A 24,396-nucleotide genomic window follows, 5' to 3' on the forward strand; every position below is an offset into this window, starting at 1 on the left:
TCAACGTTTTAGCTTTTTCATATTCCTTTACATGTCACTACGTTTAAATAGGTTGACTTGGGACATTTTTTTCGTGGTTTTTGTATTAGACCCGTCGTCCATTTATTTGTAAGTCAGTGTTTACTGCAGTAATTTTTACAAGTTATTATGATATGATACTACATGATTGACAACCGTGCTGACATTCGAACAAACGAAGATTGTTGCGCGATTGACGCTCTGTTTATTTTAACGCCTTATAATTTAATTTATTTTAACGCCTTATAGATGCGGACACTTTTAAGCGCGAACCCGATATCCATTTATTGGTAGGTCAATGCGTATAATAAATAGATCTGCCAATATTTCATCTGAAAATTGTAATTATTGATGATAACAAGCGTCTTTTCTTAAAATAATTTTGATTTTCGCTGAAATAAGTATAAAAATTTGATCGATGAACTGGTATCAACATTTTGTATGAAAAGGTGATTTTTCAGAGTTTCCAACTTAAAAGTTGTTTGATTTTATAAGTCTCTACAATTCGATTTGTTCCGTCTCGAAAGTCTCTAATCTTTCTTTCTTATCTTACTAGGATTCGAATCATAGAAATGAATCGGGCGAAGCATCTGAAGATCAAATCAAAACAGACGCAAAGTCTGAATCTTCTGTTTTATCTCACGAACAGTGCAAGTCATATCAAGCTCAAGAAAATGTTAGATTTTTCGTAATGAGACGGTGAGTGCGTAGGATAAGGATCTATTTGTCTGCTTAGGGTTAACTTATTTATAGGTGTCATTTTTTAGTGATCTGAGGGTCAGCGAGCTATTGCATAGGGCCCTGGTGGAGCAATATAAGCGTTCGTGCCAATGGCAACCATGGTGCAATCTGGCGCAATACGACACTTTTGGCGATCGACGTATGCTTCATTCGGTGCTGAAACCTATAAATCGTACGGAATCTGAGGTATCAGACTACGTTATATTTATTTATTATGCACCACCAATTTGGTTTTTGTTCATTAGGCACCACCAATTTGTTTTTTCGTTCACTTCATCAAAATAGCCACAGATAGGTCTTAAGTCATTGAAAGCGAGTTGACCCATAATTCAGTAGTTAAAAAGCAAAATAGCAGTTGGTGCTTGTTCAATCCCACACTTTGATGGACGTGGTCGGAACACCTTTTGTATGTGTCATGCCTTCAGATTACGACGCAAAATAATAGATGATGAAGAACTCAAAACGGAATCCGAGAACGTGTGTCCATTTTCAGTCTGTAAATTTCCATACCCTATACGGACGGGTGAATCTCCAATACCATAAACATTTTCTGCTTATTATAATATGTTTATTGTAAAGACGAAAAGACTTGCAACTTAGGCCATAAACTTTGTTACACCATTATATTATTTATACTAGTGATGGGAAATTCTTGAGAATATTCTCACAGCGGAAACTTTGCTGTTTTGTAAACATTCTTTTTTAAAAGAATCTATGACAATTAAAAAATGAGTCACTTTGTTACCTTGGTTTTGAGTGCGACTAATAGATACGAGTACATTAGAACGTTTAATGAAGTTAATGTTTAACGTAAAATCTCGGTAAATTCTCGCGAATGAGAATATTCTTGAGAATATTCTTGGATATAATAACATATCTCGAAATTCTATAATTGGAAATTCTCGTTAATTTCATACGTTTGTTTTACCAACCTCGATGACACAACCATAATATACGTACAGTACAAGTGAAAAATGGTGGACTGAACTCAAGTATGCGGAACTCCACATACTACTGTTAGCACTCTCGTGACACGCCCATTAAGCACTTCTATTGTATTGTTCTGTGGTTTTGTCTGGCTAACAAAATGACAATACAGGCTGTCGTGTGTGGATTTTCCTTGTGTCATCTTCACCACTATCCTAAACCAAAAAATTGTAACTCTCCATTAAGCAATGTAAACCATAATTCGTTAAGAGAGATATTAAGATGGTCATTATTATGCATCCCATTCATGTGACAGAAATGGCTAATGGACTCAAAGTTATCGGGCAAACCGAAGTACTTGACATACAAAGATTTAAAGAAGGACCCTGGTAAAGGTTTTTATCACTGGATGAGGCCGTTTGAACGGTTTGAGGCCCAACCTGCGAAACCCGAAAACGTACTACCTCTGAGACTTCCCAGAGCATTCATATTCAGGTCTGTACCATTCAACTCATTTGCAGGCTACAAAGAGACTTAGTGACCCAATGCGGCCAAGGAAGTTATAATGTATTCGAATTGTTTCGTGCACTTTTTTCGACATGTAGGTCTTCTTACAATAGTTTTGATGTCCGTTATCTATAACTTAAAATATGTCTGCCCATACCTATTCAAGAAGCTGTAGGCCCTTACTGAGGAACGAATTCGTGACCTTTACGGTAGAAACGTTTATTCGGCGAATGGCAGTGGGACAGCAAGGCAAGCTACCTTAATCGTTGTAATTACAGGCAAACTATTCTAGAAGACTATCCATTAATTTTGAAGATATTTTGATTGGCATTCACAGATTTTGAAAAAATAGTACAGTCAGCCATATAAAAGGCAATTTTTACAAAACTTTTTATTATGCCATTCGATCCGGTCTCTGGTAAGGATTAATAGTCTCTATGAGACCAAATGAGGTAAGAGTACTCGAAATGGCAGAAATCGCAAAAAAACTTTTACCTCACATTTTAAATGAAAAGTTTTTGTTAGAAACGAAACTGGCCACTACCTACAAATAAGACTTAAGTAAAACCAAATCATAATCATATCACTATTTTTTAAGTTTGGAACCGAACCGGACCGGATCCGGAAGGAACCGGATTGTGCAAATTTGCTTAAAGAAATAATACAAGAGTTGGGCAGATACAAACATACAAATATTACTACAAATGTGAAAGTAAGCGTGTACTATAAGAAATGTACTGATATTCCAACTAAAAGGTAAAACGTAATTCCGAAAACCGATTTAGTTTAGTTTTGTAATCATCCCAAAAAATAAACATTTGACATAGTTTTGTAATCATCCCAAAAAATAAACATTTGACATTTTATTTCGTTAGCTCGAATTAAACGTCATTAATAAAAAATATTTTTTTAAATAAGATCAATGCGACTCGCGATAGTTTCTTTGTTCTAAATAATTCAATCGCTCGTGGTTCGAACAATTGAAAATGACCAAAAAGTTTATATAAGCTTCTTGAAATTGACGTAATGGGTCTCTTTCTATCTTTTGCGCATGCAATGTGTAGAAAAAGGACAGTTAGCTATTTGATTATTTTTCGTGGTTTTTGTATTAGACCCGACGTCCATTTGTTCATAGGTCAATGATAAAAACCGATAAAAACTTACAGTGCTTCTATTTTCTCAATGTCTAACGGGAATCATCGGATTTCCGAATGCACACGAATATTTATTTCCATGCCGCCCATTAATTATTACATTTAAAATCTATAATAAGTAATGCAATAATTTGAATTTTGAACAACGTACTTTATTGTTGTTTTGTTTTCATTTCCGTGTGAACTATATACAGGTGTAAAACTATTTCCCTATTTGTATAACATTTACTCCATATCAAGAAGCAAACAAAGAAAAATATGAAGTAATTAAGTGTGCTTCTTTTATACATATAACTAAAAATATATTTTTCACCTCACTAGCTCGGAAAGGCTTTCTTTCTTATTAGAAATCTGCGCGCAAAAGCGCTTTTTGCACGCTAGAGTGGAAAAGGTTTTTGAAATTAGAACCTGACGGTGGACTGTGGTGCCCCTAACTTTTTCCTTCGATGAAATAAAATCATAATGATACGTTCAACTACGTGATTTGTCGTACATTATTTATGTAATTTAAATCCGTTGGTATATTTTATTCTTATTATTTTTCTTGCATAACAAATAACTGTATCCGGTTATTAATCATTTCAATCCAGTCCGTATCTGAACGCATTTCATCATCTGTCAGCTATGTTAATATGTTCGCTATCGATAGAAGAAGCACTTTTCGCGCTGCTCAAACAGGTATTTATTAAAAAATTGTCTATGTACGGTTCAAACAGTTGTTTCTAACATATTCTTTTAAAATATTCTTTACTGTTCCGATTGAAATACCACAAGCTACAAACACGCGTTTTTGAACATTTTGAAAAAAAACCAGTATCGGCTTTTTGTAAAAAAATAGAAGTACACGCTGTAAATTATGTGTCATGACTCTTAGAATAATAACGCATAGAAACCTAGCCCGCACACGCTAAGTGAGGCAAGTTAAAGGCTTCCCAACGGGCTCCCAGGAGCGCGCGGGCTGTTAGTGCTCAAGGTCAAATTGCACCGCGAACAGCTCCAAAATTTTTTGCTAAAAATGACGAAATGTGCGGTAAATGGGTGTAAAAATAGAATAGATAAACATAAAATAGACACTAACATCACATTCCACAAGTAAGTAATGCGTTTCAACTCATATTTTTTTGTAATTATTCACTAAAACAGAAAAATAATTTCGCGGCAACAAGATACGAAAGTGTTGCAAAGTAACGAATTTTTTTTCTCCCCATTTTGCTATTCTGTATCAAAATGATAATGTTACGTAAATTTTAGTGGTGTCTGTAATTTCGGTTTATTTGCGCATCTTGAACTAATATTTACTTGAATAAACATTAAATGTTTTCGTTAACTCCTGTAAGTGATTGGGACACTTAATTATTTTATAATACTTTTAACGGCTCTGCGTTCATGCTTCATTGAATAATTATTTATTTTAATTTTATTTGAATTGGAGCACATATTGCAACAAATGTACAGTATATATTTGTTTCTACTATAGTGTTGGCACCACCAGTACAACTTTGATAGCTTATTATATGTCTTTCTTTTCGTAACTCGAGCGAAATATTTTATATTGAAATATTTTATTTTCTTAAAAGGGGAGCATTCTTAAGCGATTTTTTAATCTATTTTAACAGTTATTTTCTTTAATGTTTGCTTATAACCGAAAATGCCCGGTTTTAGGTTTCGAATATGGCACTTATTTCTAAATCCAAGATGGCGGGCGCGATTTTTCGAATAATGGCAAGTTGGATATCATTTTCGAGATGTTTGGGAATGTTCAATACAAATATGGCACTCATTTCTAAATGCAAGATGGCAAACACGACAGTTTAAACAAAAGCAATATTCGTAATGAGCACCCCCAAATACCTCGAAAACGATATCCAACTTGTCATTATTTGAAAAATCGTGCCCGCCATCTTGGATTTACAAATAGTGCCATATTCACATTGAGCATCCCCAAATACCTCGAAAATGATACCCACATAGCATTTTTTCGAAAAAATCGTGCCCGCCATCTTGGATTTAGAAATGAGTGCCATATTCGTAATGAGCACCCCCAAGTACCTCGAAAATAATACCCATATTGCATTTATTTGAAAACTCGTGTCCGCCATCTTGGATTTAGAAATGAGTGCCATATTCGTAATGAGCATCCCCAAATACCTCGAAAAGGATACCCATATAGCATATTTTGAAAAATCGTGTCCGCCATCTTGGATTTAGAAATAAGTGCTATATTCGTTTTTCATCGACAAAATCGAGCACATCTGTAGGCACCTGATCGACAATGTCGGGCAAATCTGTAGGCACCTTTAACTTAATGATGAGTTAAGCAAGATACAATTTCCCCACTTTTGAGGGAAATGTTATTCCATGGCATCATTATTTATATATTTGTGTGCGTGCCGACGAGCGTAGTTACAAGTTGCTTACGCCTACATGAATTTGGTTTTTGCCTCACTTGTGACAGTTCGTTTGATATGAAACTATCATTCTATGCGTTATTATTCTAAGTCATGCCTATGATTTTAACTCCTTTGCACCCATTGTATAATAAATAAAAAATAACAGCTCTATATACTTCCAAGTCGACTTAAAGCGTCCGGTCTATACCAAGGGCTAAAGGCAACTAAACTAAATAAAACCCGACGACAGCCGAAACACCAAGTTTGCCGAGGGACATAGAGAAAATAAGGTCCTTAAAACTATTCCGTCTTTTAACACCGACTTCAAAAAAGGAGTAGGTTCTCAATTCGTCTGTATGTACTTTTTTTTGTATGTGTGTTACGCGATAACTCCGGTATTTGTGAACCGATTTTCATGAATCTTTTTTTGTTGGAAAGGGGGTACTTCCATAGTGGTCCCATTTCATTTTGAAAAAAGCATCCACCTTGATAGGTGGCTGTTCACGCATGAAGATTCATTTTTATAAATAGCGCCTAACTTTAATTTAGGAGCAATTACTTTAATGGATGATTTTGCTATTTCTCCAATTCAAGGCGTTTTTCTCTCTATATACTTTGAGTAGTGAGAACAGATTTTTATTATCTCCAGTTTCAAGTCCTGTATAGTGGCGAACTAGGGGATATTTCAATTAAACTTAGCAAATAGACGTAACTCCACTTACTTTTGAGATCGACTTTTTTAGTACTCTGTACTGAGATTATTTTTACATTTGTCACCGTCGTATTTCGCACCGCGATAATGGCGAATAAAGATCGCCGCCAGCTGTCGAAATTGAAATGACGTCTTCCATTTCAATCAAAATTTAAAAAACTTTTGAAAGTGAAAAATATAATTAGCGATCCATTATTTTTGGCGGCATAGTTCAAAAATGTTCGTGATTGGTGCACTGTCCATCATCGGTTCCACTACCTTATGTTAAAATTGTTTTCACAAAAAAGTTCTAATGATTCCTAAAACAGTTTCCTTGTATCTCCTACGGTTAGTTTCCCCATACAGACCCAATTAAAATAATCACACTTGGTAACCGAAAACATGCATGCCTTGAATCTGACTGACCTACTTGTTCGTTGTTCTGAACTTGGCCCCTTAACAAGTGTATAATATATCATTCTCAAAAATGCCTCATACTGCTTTGTGGAAAGTTTGTAGACAGTTTCGAGTTAAAAATCACAGGGCGCTAGAACAGCAGTGGGGAGAAAAATTGCGCGAGGAGATGAAAGGTGCGCGGGAACTGGTGAATGCAATTCTTAAGTACCGAAATGTGATGGATTCTGACATAGAGACGTTACTGCACATCCCTGTGATTGATACTCGTGATGAAGACGAGCGCCGTACCGACCGAACTATACAATCCATTGGACACAGGTTACTATTTTAGTAGTTCCAATTTTTTTTTTATTGGTCTATTTGCATGGCACTATAACTCATATAACGCCCAGTCAAACTGAATGTTGTAGGTACATATTATACAGATCGAAGGAGGTGCATACGCGATGCGTCACTCTAAACTTATTTCAAAATCCCTAAGCATACTACAACGTATAATATTTAATTTGAAAATTTTACAGTTTATACATTATCATGAATAAACTGTAAAATGTTCAATATATAGCCTTATAATTATCACATTTAATTCGTCAACATGATATGTCGCAAACTGTCAAGAATTTGTATGTTCTAGGCTGTATAATAATTTGAGGGCGCAGCTGGATGAAGCGGTGCAGAAAAATGCTAAAGCCGACATAACCACCAAACCTTCACCCCCCTCAGAAGAGTCCATTTTTGATGGAGAAATCTTGGGAGAAGGTGATCGCATAATAATTGTCCAGTTTTTGCAGCTGAATTTTACGAGTGGTAGACTATCTGTAATCGTTATAGGAATTTCAGTAAAAAAGGCGACAAGGTACCTAAAATTTACAATGCAACCTACTGGTATAAATACCTATAGGTAAAGTTTCGATAGCAACAACCGAAAAAGGTGCAGTAGTTTTATGTGTATTTTCTGGTACTGTTAACCTTTGGTACTGTACTTGGTACTTGGTGAAACGGGCTGATATCCGCAACTCGACGACAAAGCGCCTATTTTGCGTGTGGTGGGTGCAGGGTCCTACTCGTGCCACCCAAGCTCCTCCAGGAATCTCAGCAGCCTCCTTGGTTTGCTGAAGACTTCGGGGAGCGACCTTGGCACTCCAAGGTATTTTGCCCTGTAGTTGGCCACGCCGGAGCACTGAAGTAGGTTGTGCGCAGCCGTTTCCTCCCCCTCCATGCACGCTCTGCATAGAGGGCTGTCTGTGATACCTAAATTGAAAAGGTGTTTATTGTATGGACCATGACCCGTTAGGGCGGCAGTTAGAGTGCGAAGCTCTTGCCTTTTAAGTTTAATTAGTATTCGAGATAGACTGGCGTTGAGCGTTGGGAGTGCTTCCCTCGCCTGTCTACAAACCGTTAGGGTGGTAAACTTTTAACCTTTATAGTAGGGACAGTCAGCACCCCAATGATGTGTTCAACTAAAATTTACTTTTAATTTTTTTTTATTGTATGTCAATGTTTAACCACCATGATATTCAATTATTTTTTGTGAAATACTCCACTACTTATGTTATAATTATTAATACAAAGATCGGACATTTACAAAAATTCCTCACGTATTTTTCTGTGCTTGTTGTCTGTGTTGGATCTTTGTTTTTTGTTTTAACGACTTATTTGCCGTAGCGCCATCTGTGAGAAATCTATGAAAATATTTTTTTCACTCAGTAATATTAACAATATTACAATAATTGTATTATCATGGTTGTGAAACATCCTGACATTCAATAAAAAATAGTTAATTACGTTTAAAAGTGACATCTCTAGCCAGCAGGTGGTAGCTGTAAAGGTATCTCACTGAGTGAAGAAATTACTTTCATGGATTACTCACCGATGGTTTACTTTTTAACCGACTTCAAAAAAGGAGCAGATTTTCAATTCGACTGTGTTTTTTTTGTATGTATGTTACGCGATAACACGGCATTTGTGAACCGATTTTGATGATTCTTTTTTGTTGGAAAAAGGGTACCTCAGATGTCCCATTCAATTTGAAGAAAATATTCCACCTTTAAGAGTGACAAATTAGGGGATGAATGACTTTTGAGGTCGGTTTTTAGTACTCTATACTGTTTTTGTTCTCTGCCGATGGCGCTACGACAAATAAGTCGTTAAAATTAGTGTTGTGTTCTAGTAAACTACGTCAAGTTAATTGCATGGAACTTGGCGGGCTGGTTATAAGCTCATAGTAGGCCCCCTGTACTCTCTTTCTCCGTCCGACATCCGTCCGAAACAATTACTGTGAAATAAGTAATACTCGACAAATTAAAAGACGCATGATGCAAATGAAGTTGCATACTTGACGTTTTCTTTTAATTATCTCGAGCTCGAGTATTACTTATTTGACAATAATTGTTTCGGACAGATGTCAGACAGAGAACGAGAGTAGACCCCAAGGCCCGCTGGTTCGTTCCGTGGATTATTTTTAAAGTTAATAAAGTCACTAGTAGTAAATCTAGAATTCTACCAAAATTAAATCAGTTTGAGCACAATCGAAAAGCCCTCTTATTTTGATGACTGTGGATTGTATTTGAAACGTACTGTAGACACATCTTGATAAGCTTAGTAACTTTTAGGAGAATATGAAAATCCAGAAAAACTATTAAAGGAAGACCGCACGAGCATTCTACAGGAATTAGACGAGGCGGAAAAGATGAGCCCCGAACTGAAACGCTACTGGAGGCAACGCGCCGAAGAAAAGAAAGAGGAGAACTTTTATTGGTTATTTTTCCCTCATTTAACATCGCATTAAGTTCGCAGTTCCCTATCAAATAGTAAACCCTTTTTAACCAGAATCTATCCACATATTAATCGTAAACTTCTGGGCCCAAGAATGCGTGTTGCCCTTTGTGTATAAATATAATGCATGTACCCTTAATTCAACTTTCAGCCTGTTCATTTATAAGTGTAATCTGCCTCAAAATCACATCGAAATGATCGAGGCATTGCGAAAATATCTGAACATTTGGTTAAAAAAAATCTTAACTCAATTGTTTTATGCTATCCCTACTTTCAGATGTTTTTAGAAAATTTCAGTTTAATCCATTGACTTACAAATAAATGGACGACGGGTCTAATACAAAAACCACGAAAAAAATGTCCCAAATCAACCTATTTAAACGTAGTGACATGTAAAGGAATATGAAAAAGCTAAAGCCTTGTATTTAAATTGTAATATCATCGCAGTACTGTCTAATTTTGCTTGTCAAATCGAACAAACGAAGACTAAAGCGTGAATGACGCTCTGTATACGATTTTAACGCCCTATAAGTTCGGACACTTTTTAGCGCGGACCCGACGTCCACATAATTGTAAGTCAATGGTTTAATCAAAATATTTTTTGCTTCAATGAATTGTCGGCCAGAGAAAATAATCAGTAAAAAACAGGTTTTAATATTTTCCCATTTTCGGAGTCGTTTTCATGCCTAGATAGATATACGCCATGAAGCCTTGTTTTCAAACTATTATGAAAAAAAAAATAAGGGTGTACTTATTTGGTAGGGGAACATAATGTTTAAGTGTTTATTTTCTGTTTATAATTTTTTAATATTTATAATTTACCTACGCTATAAACTGATTTCCCCAAAACTAGTTTTTACCCGACCGCGTATGTGTGGGTCCCTTCGACGACCCACACTTGGTAGAAGGAAGAAAAAGGCTTCACTGGCAGTCTTGAAGTCTTCTCTGATTTGTTATCGCGTTGCCGTTATGGATTGGAAGATGACCTCCTATCACATGTTGTCGCGTTGTGGGTCTTGGTTGGAAGAGGAGTTCCTGTCACATGTTGTCGCGTTGCGGGTCTGGATTGGAAGAGGGTGCTTCTTTTTTTTCTCTAATGTACACTTTGCAGTTGGCCGGTGATGGCTGCCGTCCACTAACTAAAACGCGGCTTAGTGACAAAAGGTGAAATATCCGTTTTAAATAGCAAAAGATAGAGCACAAAATTCTCTTAAAAACAGTTAAAATTAGTTATCGTTTTCGACGTATCGGACCTTACCCTAACGATAGATAGATAGCTGAAATATCATTAAACAATTTCAATATTCTAAAACTGGGAAATGGTTTTAAATGATATCTCAAAATTTTGTTATGTCACTTAACCACCATTTAGTTAGCGGACGGCAGATGGCCTTGACCATCGCCACCGATTGAATCCTTCACCGAAAAGCTCAAGGTAAATTTCAAATTACATTTCGCACATAAATTCCGAAAATAGGTTAGGAGGTGCGAGTAAACCATTAGGCTACAACGGATTTCGTATAATTTAGTTATTATTATTCAGTTTCTCTTCTTCTACCGTAGTACTACATAGATATTTACAACACGTCTTCGCTCTTCATGCACTTCCTTCGGTATCGTCACTCCTAGTGAGGAAACCGTATGTACACACTGTTGCCTTCTGGTTTGAAAGATTTCGGTTACATTTACAATGTCACCGTACGTCTAAGCGGTCTTTTCGTTTCCGGTTTGACTGAGAAGGACTAAGAGTCGTATTCCAGAACTATGCTCAATGATCAAGTCAGGACTTGAATATGATTTAAAGCACTAGAAATCATACTCAGGTCCTTGCCATTAGGGTCGAATTTCCAGTGCTTGAAATCATACCTAAGTCCTCACTTGAGCATTGAGTAGTTCTGGAATACGACCCTACGTCGCTCCGGACTTGTGTCTATACTTTTACCTGCTACAAACGATAATGTATATTCCGCTAGGAGTATGCTGCGCGAAGGCACCGTACCGCTCTATTTCCGCAATATGCTAGGCGGTGCCATTTGGTGGGAAGTCAACGCGTTGGCCGACGAGTCCATTACCAAAGCGCACCGCCGAAAAATGAAGTGCGTCTGTGCTGAAGAGGGCACGACAAGAACCGGCGAAACTGATGTCGCCTAAGGTGGAACAGGGCTTGCTGATAGTTACACAAATACAGTAGGGTAAAACCAGGGTAGGATGGCCATAGTCTTTTCTAAACGCTGTCAAAATAAAATTTTAGATACGTCATTGCAAATTTTTTTTTTGGTATTAAACTTTGAACAATTAACTATTAATTATTTAATAGAAAAAAAGAACAAATTGTCTTCAGACCAACCTCAAAACTAGTTTAAAAAAATATTACGTTGGGCCATCTCTTCCGAGGTGTCCGGGTGTGATGACCATAGGACTGGGTAAGATGGCCAGTAAATATTTCTAGACTTAGATAGGTCTTTTGTTTGGTGTTTTGTTTTTTTAAGTCTTCTTTAATCTTCATGTCGTCAAATCCTCAGTTTTCGTGAGTGTGGTCTGGCTCCAAAGCGTGTGCCCAAAAGTGGCACACGACGACGCATTGAAGCCTGTCTTCGATAAGGCAGATTTCATAGCAGCAACAGCTTTAATAACCATCGAGTTCTTTGTTAAATTTTTACAATTGTTACACTTATTAAATGAAACTATTTCTTACTTATTTAAAAATATTTGTTTTTCATACAAACTAAAGTTTCGGGCCGTTTACAAATACTATTGTATAAGTATTGAGACATTTCGTAAGCATATTAATGCTTACGAAATCTCTCAATATTTATACAGCATTAAAAGCAGCTATTAAGCTGCTTTTAATGCTTCTTCAGTGCAATTCCCTCTCATGGCGGCTACCTTTATTTTGTATTTAGTAGACATCTAAAACAAGTTCGAAAATAAATGAATTATGTTATTAATATTTTAGACCTGTGTATGGTCGATATAAGTTGTTCATACGGCCGTCTTACACCGATTTTGATTGGCCATCTGTCCTAATATTCCGGGAGAGATGGCCACATAAAATTTAAACAAGAAAGAAGGTAACACGTGAAATTTTGGCTTATAACAAAGCATTGGATGGTAGACTAAGCGATAAATACAAAAATAATACATAATTTACACATATACATAATTTGAAAAAATAACTTCAATGTAGTGTAAAACATGAACCCTCTAAAAAATTTTTGTCGTCTTTAGTTTCGTTAGTCAACTTAACGATGTTTTTACTTACTTTTTCTTTTTTTGCTCAGAATATTCGCCGTACACTTGCACTTAGACACGACACGAGCGAATGCGAACTAAGCAATAACTGCCGCCATCTAGTTAGCAGATAATTAAAATATTGCGATTGGCCATCTTCCCCTATGGCCATCTACCCTGGTTTTACCCTAACTATTTTTTAAAGTTTTGAGGAAACAGTGGATATAATTGTTATAGAGAAACTCTGTAATCTCATAAAACGTCTCTTGATATTTAAAGTTGTATCTCAAACTGATAAAATTTTAATTGATTAATACCTAAGTACGGTAACAATAATTCTATACATAGTCAGGTCATAAATTCTGTCACATGTTTAATATAAAATAATTGAAACAAGTTTATTCATTATGTAACCATTTATATACCAAAATGAACTTAGCAAATATAATTGTAAGTCAATGTTAACAAACATAGATTCTTATGACACTAAAGTTTATTCAAAATGACCTCCGTGATTTTGAATACAGGCTTTCAATCTGCGCGGCCAGTTGTCTATCGCAGCACGAACGAGGTCCATGTCAATATCGGCGGCTGCCTTAATCAAGGATGTCTTGAGTGACTCCAAATTGGGATGAGGCTTTGAGCACGCCTTTAATCCAAGTGTTGCCATATCTTGTAATCTAACGGATTCAAATCTGGACTGGAGGAGGGCCAGTCTTCGTGCCGGATGAAGTCGATTTCACGCGCCGCCAGCCAGTCTTGTGTGCTCTTCGCTCTATAAGCTGGCGCCGAATCTTGTTGGAATACCCAGTGCCTGTTATTGAACATGGTATGAGAAACAGGTTCCACAAGGTTCGTCAGGACTGTATTTTGATACACAACTGCATTCGTTTTTACACCTTTCTCACAAAAATGTACCTCTGTTAAGCCCCAATAAGAAACTCCCAACCATATCATGAGCGAGGATGGAAAATGACCTCGTTGGACACGCGGAATACGGTTGCTCGCTTCTTCACTACTGTGTGCGTACACCTTATCATTTTGTTTGTTGTAGCTCTCTTCTACGGTAAAAATTTTTTCATCTGAAAAAAGAATTTCCCGATATTTTTTCCCGCGTACCGCTTCAACAAAGCGCGGCATCTCTTCAGTCTCAGGTCCATTAGGCGAGCATTCAAACGATGTCCTGTTTTTCTTCGATATGCCCGAAGCCCTAAGTCTTCATTTAACACCCTTTTCACCGTGGTTCTGCTTAACCCCATCTGAAGGGCCAACAGTTTCTGCTTACGTTTGGGATTTCTTTGAATTCGCGCCTTCACAGCTTTTATCACTGCTGGAGTCCTAACAGACCGAGGGCGACCACTTCTTGACCTGTCATCTACACTAGAGTCTTCATTGTATCGTTTGATGGTACGCTAAACGAATCTTTTGGTTATATTCAAATTTTTCAGTATGTCAAAAATTTGAATTGGCGCGTAACCGCAACGATGCAACGCAATAACTGCAACACGGTCTTCTTTAAGCGTCCACTCCATATTTAAAAATGAGTAAAATTCTGAAAAGTATACATTTTTATTTTCATGAACAACTCGAAATTCGAATTCAATAAACTTTTTTGTGGCCAGCATTCTAAAAGAAAAGTTTTTACTGTGTGACAATACTTATGACCTGACTGTGTATGTTTCCAAGAAAAAAATAGATTGTCCCTGCGTGACCTTTACTGAGTAATAAACCTTACGCATCTATTAATAGTCGAGGTACTTATAAACTTTTGATCGTAATCGCGATCTAATGAGCGAGAACGAAAGATGACAGATATTTTTTTTTTCATCTGTTGGCTGACAACCCCAACATTTATGCTACTATTTGAAAATTGGTGTATTAGTTATGCTATCTGCGATTTTTGTGATTTTCTTAATAATATGACGAAGACATTGACCTACCAGAAGACTATGAAAAGTGATGTGCGAATGCTTCTTTGTGAAACAAGGGGAGACATGAATCGTTTTCAAGCAAAGTTAAGAATATTTGCTTGAATTTCCTATTTCATTAGTTAGTAGGTACGACGTAATAATATAGTTTCCCATGAAATTTGTTTTATTTTTAATAATAATAATAACTTTTGTTGATAGCCATTACAAATAATTAACAGTAATAGTTATTGTTTGCTGACCAGTCAGCCAATATCCAGATCCCACAAAAGGATTTAACCTGTGTTAGCGAATAGTATTATCGCCGCCACGACGGCCAAGCATTAATTGGTATTTTTAACAAAAATGGCTTACGAGTAAACTAAAAGGAACTTTGTAGTAGTCATTTAGTACCAAAACCAGTATATTAAAATTGTTCATACATTTCTAAAGTTTTGCGAGTCTTTTCAACAGATAGTAATTTTATTTAATGCTAATATACCTATTTACCTATTTATAGGGAATGTGGAGTATTCCGGGAATTAAAATACATGACATGCCCACAGTTTCAAATTAGAATAGGTTTGATATTGATGCTATCAGAAAATGGGTCAAAATTACTAAGGACATTGAAGATATAATATCCGATATATCCAATATATGTTAAGTTCCGATATATCATTGGAGGTTAATTTTTTAGAGTCTAATTTCGATTATGATGCGTAAATATAAAATTACAAGAAATGTGTATATTTTTTATATAATATTTATATGTCTTTATAGAACTACCGAATACTGTATGGAAATAAACATGCATGGAATTGGCCATGTAATATTTTAGGTACTTTTTATTCTATCCGCCATTTTATTTTAGGTACTCTTACCCGCCAACAACTTACCCGGTTGGTTCTAACATGCCTAAATTATGAACACACATTTGACAGATCAATTCGTAATATAATTTTATTCCCATTGTATACTTCTATCAAAATGATTTTTTCCTTCTACACCCGTGATACCATACAATATTTTTTTAATTTTCCCGCGTTTGTCCAGTGTCATCTTTCGTTAGCCGGACTATAAAATACATCTGCAATCGTCAACTTCCGTAAAACTCGAAGAATTCCGAGACTAGAAAATATTACTTGTAATACAATCAAGAGCACATCAAACTTGACACTTTGGGACCGCTCTTATTGTTAATGACCGAGTTGAATTCTTAGAGGATGGAAAAAAAAAGTAGAATTCAATCTTAAATGTCAAGCTTGACGTGTCTTTGACCCAGTACCTACGTCAATACATACACCTATTGGACATTGTCCACAAATCATTAATATATTCGAGCGTTCAGATCCGTATGACATGAGTTTCGACGTCATGTCTCACTTTATAAAATTACAACGGACTCGCAGATACGCCAGCTCTGCTGTGTCAGGGAACATATTATTATTATTTCGTTAATGGCGGCCATTAGGCTTGGGCCAGTGTCAGTATCGGATCCCATATTTCTAGGGCTGTTAGGACTATTTGTCAACGATGCTATATTCTCTTTTATATAACTACGAAGGTGTCACACAAATGACTTTAACCCTTAGACTATTCCTTTATTTTTTTTCCATCCTCTAAGCTTTCACCTAGCTTTTCTATGGGGACCATGTCACATGTTCCCCATAGAAAATGTGTCGCATTGTAGACACTCTGTACCTGACAAAAAATGTGTATGTAGTGTAATTTATGGACGTAATGCACATGGAGCGAAAATACTACCCCATCCATGAAAGGAAAATAGTGCAGTCCGTCATTGCTACGTATTCATATTATATTTTTTGCCACCCTATTTTTTAGTGTTTGTTTTAGTTTAGTTTGTATCGTCCCCCTTTGAAGTGGTTGGTGCAGGGGTGTAGTTATAGTGACTTATTATATTGTCGTATTATATTGATTTATGAAACTGGCATAAAATTAATTTATTTTTGAGTCATTATTTGGTGTACTTATTTACAAAAGTAGATATTATTAACGAAATAATATAGACTTCAATGCCCAATCGTAATTTTCCATAATACATTTTTTAACTTGATGCTACTGTCTTGACTATTATTTCGCAGCTCTCACAACCTCAAATGCTTTAGGAAATTCAAACTGACCAATCACATGGCTATAATATCACGTGATAAAGGCAACCGTGAGCAGTACAGCGCTGCATAGACCATCAAAAGCAGTCGCTCGCTGATTAAACAATTATTTACTTATAATTAGCTTGTGTTGCAAATATAATAAAAAACAATACAAATATGACCAAACCCGATGTACCGATTGGTGTCTAGCGAGAACTCACACTTTAATTTTACAGTAATTCAACGACTACGGGCGAGACAAGTGCGAGTACTACAAATTGGCGGCGACGTTGAAATTTTTCGAATTCGTTTGTCTTGTCTTGTTTTCCCCACCGCTTTTTCCGCTATGACACTGTTTCCTTAATAGCAAAGGGAACCGAAAAGCGCCGCGATTGGTCCGTTATAGCAACCAATGTCAGAACTGGTGAAACGTTTCCCCTAAGCACGAAAGGGACCGCATAGCTACAGCAGCCGCCCGGACAGTACGTCTCGGGCCCTTGCTAGGGATCGTGTTTTTGACGCGATTTGCATGCGTCACCAGTTGTTTGTCAACAAATGTGGATATTTGTGGTTGCACAGCATATTATGAGAATATAGTGAATGTTGTACGTAAACTATTGGCCGACTATTCACGTGAGTTGCTCGTAGTAAATATGATTATTGAAACTGAGGCATGATAAGAGATGGCGCTAGGTGTCGCGTTGAACACCCGGTCATTGAACCGCAGAGTACACTCCTTTATATAGGTAGAGGCCCTGCGAGCCTGCTATTCAATTCTTTACCCTTTTGTTTATTTTCTATCGAATTGTCTTATTGCAAGCCTCATTGCAAAAATAAAATTGTGAAAGGGGTGTCAATTAAATCCCTCACAACTGCATTAGGATCAACTATATATTTGTCATTCATTAACCTAGAAATATGAAACATGCATGAACCTACTTAATTACGCGTCACAGTACTTTAAGTTACGATTATGAGTCTAACATTTAGAAATTGTGGCCTGTCACGGTAGTCAGCGACAAAATCCGTCAACGTTTAATAAAATTTTTCTTATGGTGCACTCTCGTTTGCTGAATTTCAGTTTTAATAAAAATTGCATACATTCACTTAATGCTAAATAAACACTGAACGCTGACTATGCCAAAATGTATTTTAAATATTTTGTCCTGTATCAACATAGTAGATGTATATAAGTATGTAGTAGTTTGTTGATATGTTCTAGTTTAACTGGTAAGTACCTAGTTTATTGTAATTGGTACGTTTTAGTTTAAGATGCAGGATGATATTGTGTTGTAATTAAAAGGGATATACCTAAGTAAATATTTTTACATACCTCTATCGTCAATTGTGTACCTACCTCGGTGTTAAAAAAAGTACCACTTTAATTAGTAAAATCGCTTTTAAAAATAATTTTTATGAATTCTCTCATCCTCTTCCAAAACCAATCAAAACAATATTTCGTCCAAATAAAAATATTAATTAATAATTGGAAATGTCCTAATCCTAATCCAAGCCTTAACTCTACAGTGTTTTTTTTACTGGGACAGAAATTTGAAACTATGGGAGATACAGATACAGGGAAACCACCTTAGGAACCATGAAGTGTTTTTTTATGTGAAATCAATTTTGGCATAGTCAATTTTTGGTCAACCGTGAGTAGTCCATAAAAATGAGTAAAATTAATTCTTTTTTAATGCCGATCGACTCAGTTGTTGTAGTGATAATTTCAATGTATTGGAAGAAAAAACTCCTGCTGAGTTGGTCAAATTTTTTTCACAAAAAAAAACTTAGTGGTTCTTGAGACAATTTTCCTGTAATACTGTCCCAATTAAAAAAAAACACACTGTACAAAGAACGTTAAAAATATTTCGAGAGTGACTAAAAACAACAGATGCATAAATTGTAAAAGTACGCTTACCGCCCCGCGCCGCGGAATGGAATTTTGTTGCACTTATTACTACTGCACGCACTCACTTCTGCGCTTAAATTCGATTGTATTTAAGTACTTACAATTCTGGTTTCGTAAGAGATTTTTAATAACAGTTCCCTTTGAAACGCTCAATGAATGATGCATTTTTGCTATTTCGCTCATGGCTTAATGAGGAATGGGTCTAGAAGGCCATGTACTCACTGACGATATAACTAAAAAGCATCTTTGTGTAAAACGAGGCATTCATTTGAATTTGAAATAATAATATGTTTTATTTAGGTGAAAGTAAAATGACGTTATCAGGTGAATTAGTCATCATTCAACATGCTGTATAAAATGTCGCTTGGTCTTATAAAACGTTACTGTTTCTATTCTACTTTTGTTGGTTGGTACGCAAATTTTGTCCACGAAGTTAATCCTAATAAACCGACAACCAAAACACGCCAGCGCCAACCGCACGCACTGGATGCATCTGTATGTACACACACGGGTTCATGTGATAGCGGTGAAACCATATTTTCTCGACTTTTCAATTTCAATTCAATTCAAATTCATTTATTCAGATAACTAGGATCCATAAGTGTTAAAACAATGAAACTTATAATTAGGTTAGTACTTAAATTCTAGAACAGATTTTGTATTATTAATAAGATGCCGCATTGTGGGACACTCACACCTAACCGCAATTGTCTTCAGGATGCTGTTACCGCTGCCACGTATTCTGTTCAACAGAGATGCTAATCTTTTGCGCAAGACTGCCATGAAGCTATCCACACGGGCTTCAGCAAACATGGCAGACGCACTGCAAAACCGCGGCAGCCGCATCAGCGTCCTGAAGGCGTTATTGTATTGCGTGCACATGGCCCTAAGCGAGACTTGGGTATAGCTGGCGTACAGATGCTCACCATGTCATTGGCATAACTAATATTATTGAGACATACTCCATCTATATAGCATCCCACATGAGTGCTGCTAAGCTTACCGATCAGTGCATTTATGTACAGATTAAAAAGTTTTGGAGAAGTTAATCCCGCCTGCCTAACTCCACATTCCGCAACATATGGTTAAGAGAGAGCATTGCCCCATCTCACTACGTTAGTTTGATTGTGACTGTTTGAACCAATATTCAAACAGGCCCCTTAACTTCACCGGCATGCCCGTCGCCCTCAATTTAGCCCATAGGATGTCATTATGAGACCAAATCCACCCATTTTCGCGTGCTTCGCGAAAATGGGTGTCTTCCTGTCGGTATAGTACTTGACAGTATGCTTCAAGGTCACTATAGCGCTTTCCGTAGAAAGTCCTGGTTGAAAGCCAAACTGAGCATCATATAGGTGTAGATACGGGTTTAAATATGAGTTGAGCACGCCGTCAAGCACCTTGGCTACGACTGTCGCCAAAGAGATTGGCCTATAGTTACTCTTATCTGCCACATCTCCTGTCCTATTTTTGATTACTGGTACCACAATCGTCCTCATCAAATCAAAAGGAAGGTACGAATGTGCCAAACATAAATCAAATAATAGTGCAAGCACTCTCGCTATGTGCGCTTCGGCATCCTTTATGTGCTCAATACTGAGGCCATCGTGTCCAGGTGATTTACCTCTTTTGATTCTGCTTATAGCTATACGGATATCTTTAGCTTTAATTAAGGTAACAACCTGTCCACGACTAGCCTCAGCACCGGGCACACCCTGAGACGGCCCAAGAGGCGGTTTCACAGCAAAATGCTGCTTGAAAGTATCTGCTATGTCTAGCTCCCTAGACACGCCATCAACGCTCAAGGGAAGGCCATGCGATCCATGCAACCTATTGGTGGATTTCCAAAGTTTCCCAAAGTCAGACCCAGAAAGGTGCGAAGCAATTTTGTCCATAATTATTTGTTCCTGATTTTTCTGGCACCACGTAAGTCTGCCCCTGAAAACACGTTTGGCCTGTACCATATCGTCATAAATAGACCCCGATCTAGGACATCCAAAGCATTCCCATTGCATAAACTTCGCTTTAGCTTTTATGTTGCATATTATCTTTTAATTTTTGTATTTTGGTTTTAAAGTGCTTAGTCCGAAGGATTCCCAAAGGAGTTATTATACCGTTAAACCTAGTCTATTAGTGCCTACAAACATGACGTTAAACGTAGTGCTTAAATTATCTTTGCTTGACGTTTGACTAAAGCTGATACTTAAAAGTTTATATATTATTTTACTTAATTTTTCTATAAAAATGCAGTTCTAAGCCGAATACAATAGGCCGGGCTCGAAAACAATTAACTTACGATTTTGTACTCGATTGATAATGGAAAACGAGGCAGAATTTTTAAATATTAAAATCATTTTTATATAGAAAATGAGGGGTGTGGGCATGGTGTGGGGTAATAAAAGTTTGACAAGGAATAAAAAAACAATAATTAATACACACAGGCACAAAAGAGTGAGAATATAAACGTGTAGGCCCTACGCCTACTGACGGGACGCCACGGCAGGGAAATTTTAGGCCAAGAATAGTAATATACAAGTTGTAAAATGTAAGTCAATGAATATACAACACAAAAATTCTTTATTGTACACCAAAAAAGGAAACAAATACAGTACTATTAATACAATAGTGTTCTTCGGTTAAATCCAGATAGCAGGCATCAACAGAATGAAGAATTGGAAGAAGAGTTTGTGCAGGGGCAATTTTTGTGGCAATAGTCAGGAAATTATTATACGTAACCGTCCAAGAGATGCGACAGTCGCAAACAGTTTTTGACTGGTCTCAACTAATTGACGTGCCCAAGATTGCTGCCTGTCAATGAGTATACATGGAGTATACCCAGATTTTTTATGTTATCACTAATTTTAATGAAGGTGTCGTCTATAATAAGCTGCGGCATACGAAACCAATGTTTCTTGGATATCATTCTAGAACTCCCAATAACAATCATTTTGCGTTTTTGTTTGAGGCCATATTTTTTACTCCACGTCGAAATATGACTGAGATCATTGTTGATTTCCTCAATGGCTTCGTGCAGGTTTTCAAGTTGCAATATGTTAATAAATTAAATTTCAATTATAATTGTCGTAACCACAAAAACAAAGATGCTTAGGGATACCGAGACGGCAGCCTCCGGAATGCCTCTGCAGCCTTCGTGATGCTTGGCCTGGCTTCCGAAGTCATCTAAAATCTTCTCTTTTTGGAATGTGAGTTCTTCTTTAGCAAGACTACCATTTTAAAACATATTTAGCTTGTTTTTTATTAAACCAGCTTGTACAGTTACGACTGATATTAAGATAGGCTAAGCGAGGGCACGCTTTCGCGACAGCTTATTTCGGCATGACTAATACCGCGACATTGACTTCAGTGTGCGCTTGCATCTAGAAATGCCGATGGATCCCTTGCCATGCCATCCCGCCAATGTGCGCTGGACCTCATCAATTAGACATGAAGTAGCAAATAACATATTTTATAACGTCGACTTGACAAGCCTATCTCAATCTTTGTTGAAAAAATCAAAATTAAACTAATTTTTTTTAGTTTTTGTGACAAATCTGAAACAGTTAAAAAACCAATATTTCATTTCAAAAAAGGTAGATACGTTATGTACACTGCTACTAGTAGCGCTTACAAAAAATGGTCCCACATTGAACATCACAATAAAAAGCAACGAGGAACGCCACCTTACGGTTTGACAAAGAGTAATAAATCCGAAATGATACTTCTCGAAATAATACTTGCCTATTTAGGCAAAGATTATTTTTACTTAGTGATCGAAAAAAATATTATGTAGGCGGAAGTAGTAAGCAGGTTTAGATAGTAAATAATGTACACTTAGAAATATACATATAAATTAATCCATAAATAACATTTGGCTGTCAGTTTTCTTCATTGGCGGACAATGTTTACCCATCGAATACGTACAGTGTGTGTACCTATGTGCAAAATAGTTCATTATGGTTAAATCTAGTTTACCTTGACGTTACGTTTAAATAAAAACATAATTTACATAATGTTAAGTCAATTTGGCCGTATTTATTCGTATTTAAGTAATAATTTTACCAGGTGAATGTTCGCGGTGAGGGAGCGCCCTTAAATTTGATTTTAACATTTTGATGAAGGACAAGTAAAAAACCTACTCCCTTAATTGATAAAAATACCAACTTGCTTCTCACGTCTATTGTTGTTATTCCCGCTATGTAGACTTTCGTACATATCAGAATGATTAAATAATTTAATTAGGTAGTCGCAATAAACATTACAGGGAGCCTACTATGGCTTATAAGTAGCCAGAATTCACTTGACGTGGTACAACTGAATTGCTTAAATTCGTATCATGACCTATATACACAAAGTTGAACGGGAATGTCATGACAGGATGATGAGTTTTACTTTTTAAACGTTAATTATTGTCTCTGGATGGCTGACTGACATCTAACAAGAGCGAGATGAAACTACATACTAAATCATATGAAAGAAATAGACAGATGTACTATCCTGGGAGCGTTCAAGGTCCAATAACGGATTGTGTTCAAAATGAGAATAATTATGCCTTTTTTTATTAATTTTATTATTGATTATACTTATTGCGTTGTTTTGTAATATCGGCAACTTTTAAATTATACTTTACAATTAAATAATTTAATAAACAAATAAAGTGAATTTCTAATTTGATAACATAATTGGAACGTATCTTGTATTCATACATTTTCATTAATAGCATTAAAGTAAAATTTAGCACTATTCAAAAGTTATTTTACGATTTCCACTAAGTCAATAAAGTCATTAAAATGATTAAAATTCCATTTAAATATGTATTGCAATAACGTTCATGCCAATAATTTCTCAACAATACTTTCTTAACTCGAACTAAAACATTCAAAAACGCTCAATAGTTAATTAATAGTATTTATTTATTGACAAATGGATATATAGCCTAAAAAGACAACAAATAATTATGAAACTGGAAATATAACAAAGCTTAAACGAAATTATTTAGAAATGTAACAAATCTAAAAAAAGTTAGTCACGGAGTAACTTTATTTGAATTGCTTATTTTGACAGATGAGACCGCCATGTGCATGGCAAATGACACGTCATGATACGATTTTACTATGAAAGAAAAGATGAACGGATTTCGAATGGGGAACGTAAACTACATAGACAGTGAATTGTTTTTGTGAGGTCATAGTACGAATTTATTTTAGATTTAAATAGGATTGCTCTAAGACCTAATAGTAGGCCCCCAGGATTACAACTACTACTGTACTCACATACATAAATGATCAATGTATGCATATAGATATTGTTAGCTTACATTGTTTTTTTTTCGTGTAAAATATATTTTTGAAGTCCATTATGTCTGTATTCACCGTTTCCACACAACTTTAGACATTCTTTGATTTTATTGCTGATTTTCACCATCCAGTTCTTTTATGCTGTTTTTAAATTTCTTCAGATAGTTCATCAGTGGCCAACAAAGCATTCGAACGAGAAAACTGCTTGTAATAAATGTTAATGCCACTAAATAAACGTTTCCAATGGAGCACTTAAACATTGTAATTTTAAAACATTTTTAAGCATTTGATGTTAAGGAATCCTCACTAACGGCTATCTTC

At 36.2% G+C, this 24,396-nt stretch overlaps 2 protein-coding genes across 2 annotated transcripts in view; one reads left to right on the plus strand and one right to left on the minus strand.

The window, feature by feature from the left end:
- LOC113226203 overlaps positions 1-12,354 on the plus strand; it is a 20,279-nt gene extending 7,925 nt beyond the window's left edge. Inside the window, exons 2-8 of the mRNA XM_026458743.1 lie at positions 575-717; positions 786-945; positions 2,003-2,181; positions 6,972-7,163; positions 7,480-7,604; positions 9,458-9,602; positions 11,594-12,354. Of these exons, the coding sequence (XP_026314528.1) occupies positions 575-717; positions 786-945; positions 2,003-2,181; positions 6,972-7,163; positions 7,480-7,604; positions 9,458-9,602; positions 11,594-11,771 (1,122 nt within the window). The 3' untranslated portion in view covers positions 11,772-12,354. The remainder of the gene's footprint in view (positions 1-574; positions 718-785; positions 946-2,002; positions 2,182-6,971; positions 7,164-7,479; positions 7,605-9,457; positions 9,603-11,593) is intronic.
- Positions 12,355-19,968: 7,614 nt separating this feature from the next.
- On the minus strand, positions 19,969-20,745 carry LOC113226210. Its single transcript, XM_026458773.1, has one exon. It carries the CDS (start codon positions 20,743-20,745, stop codon positions 19,969-19,971), a length of 777 nt encoding a protein of 258 aa, XP_026314558.1.
- Between the last annotated feature and the right edge of the window lie 3,651 nt (positions 20,746-24,396).

The sequence above is a fragment of the Hyposmocoma kahamanoa genome, unplaced genomic scaffold (assembly GCF_003589595.1).
Source record: "Hyposmocoma kahamanoa isolate Upper Pololo Valley unplaced genomic scaffold, ASM358959v1 100021, whole genome shotgun sequence".
In the NCBI taxonomy this organism is placed as follows: domain Eukaryota; kingdom Metazoa; phylum Arthropoda; class Insecta; order Lepidoptera; family Cosmopterigidae; genus Hyposmocoma; species Hyposmocoma kahamanoa.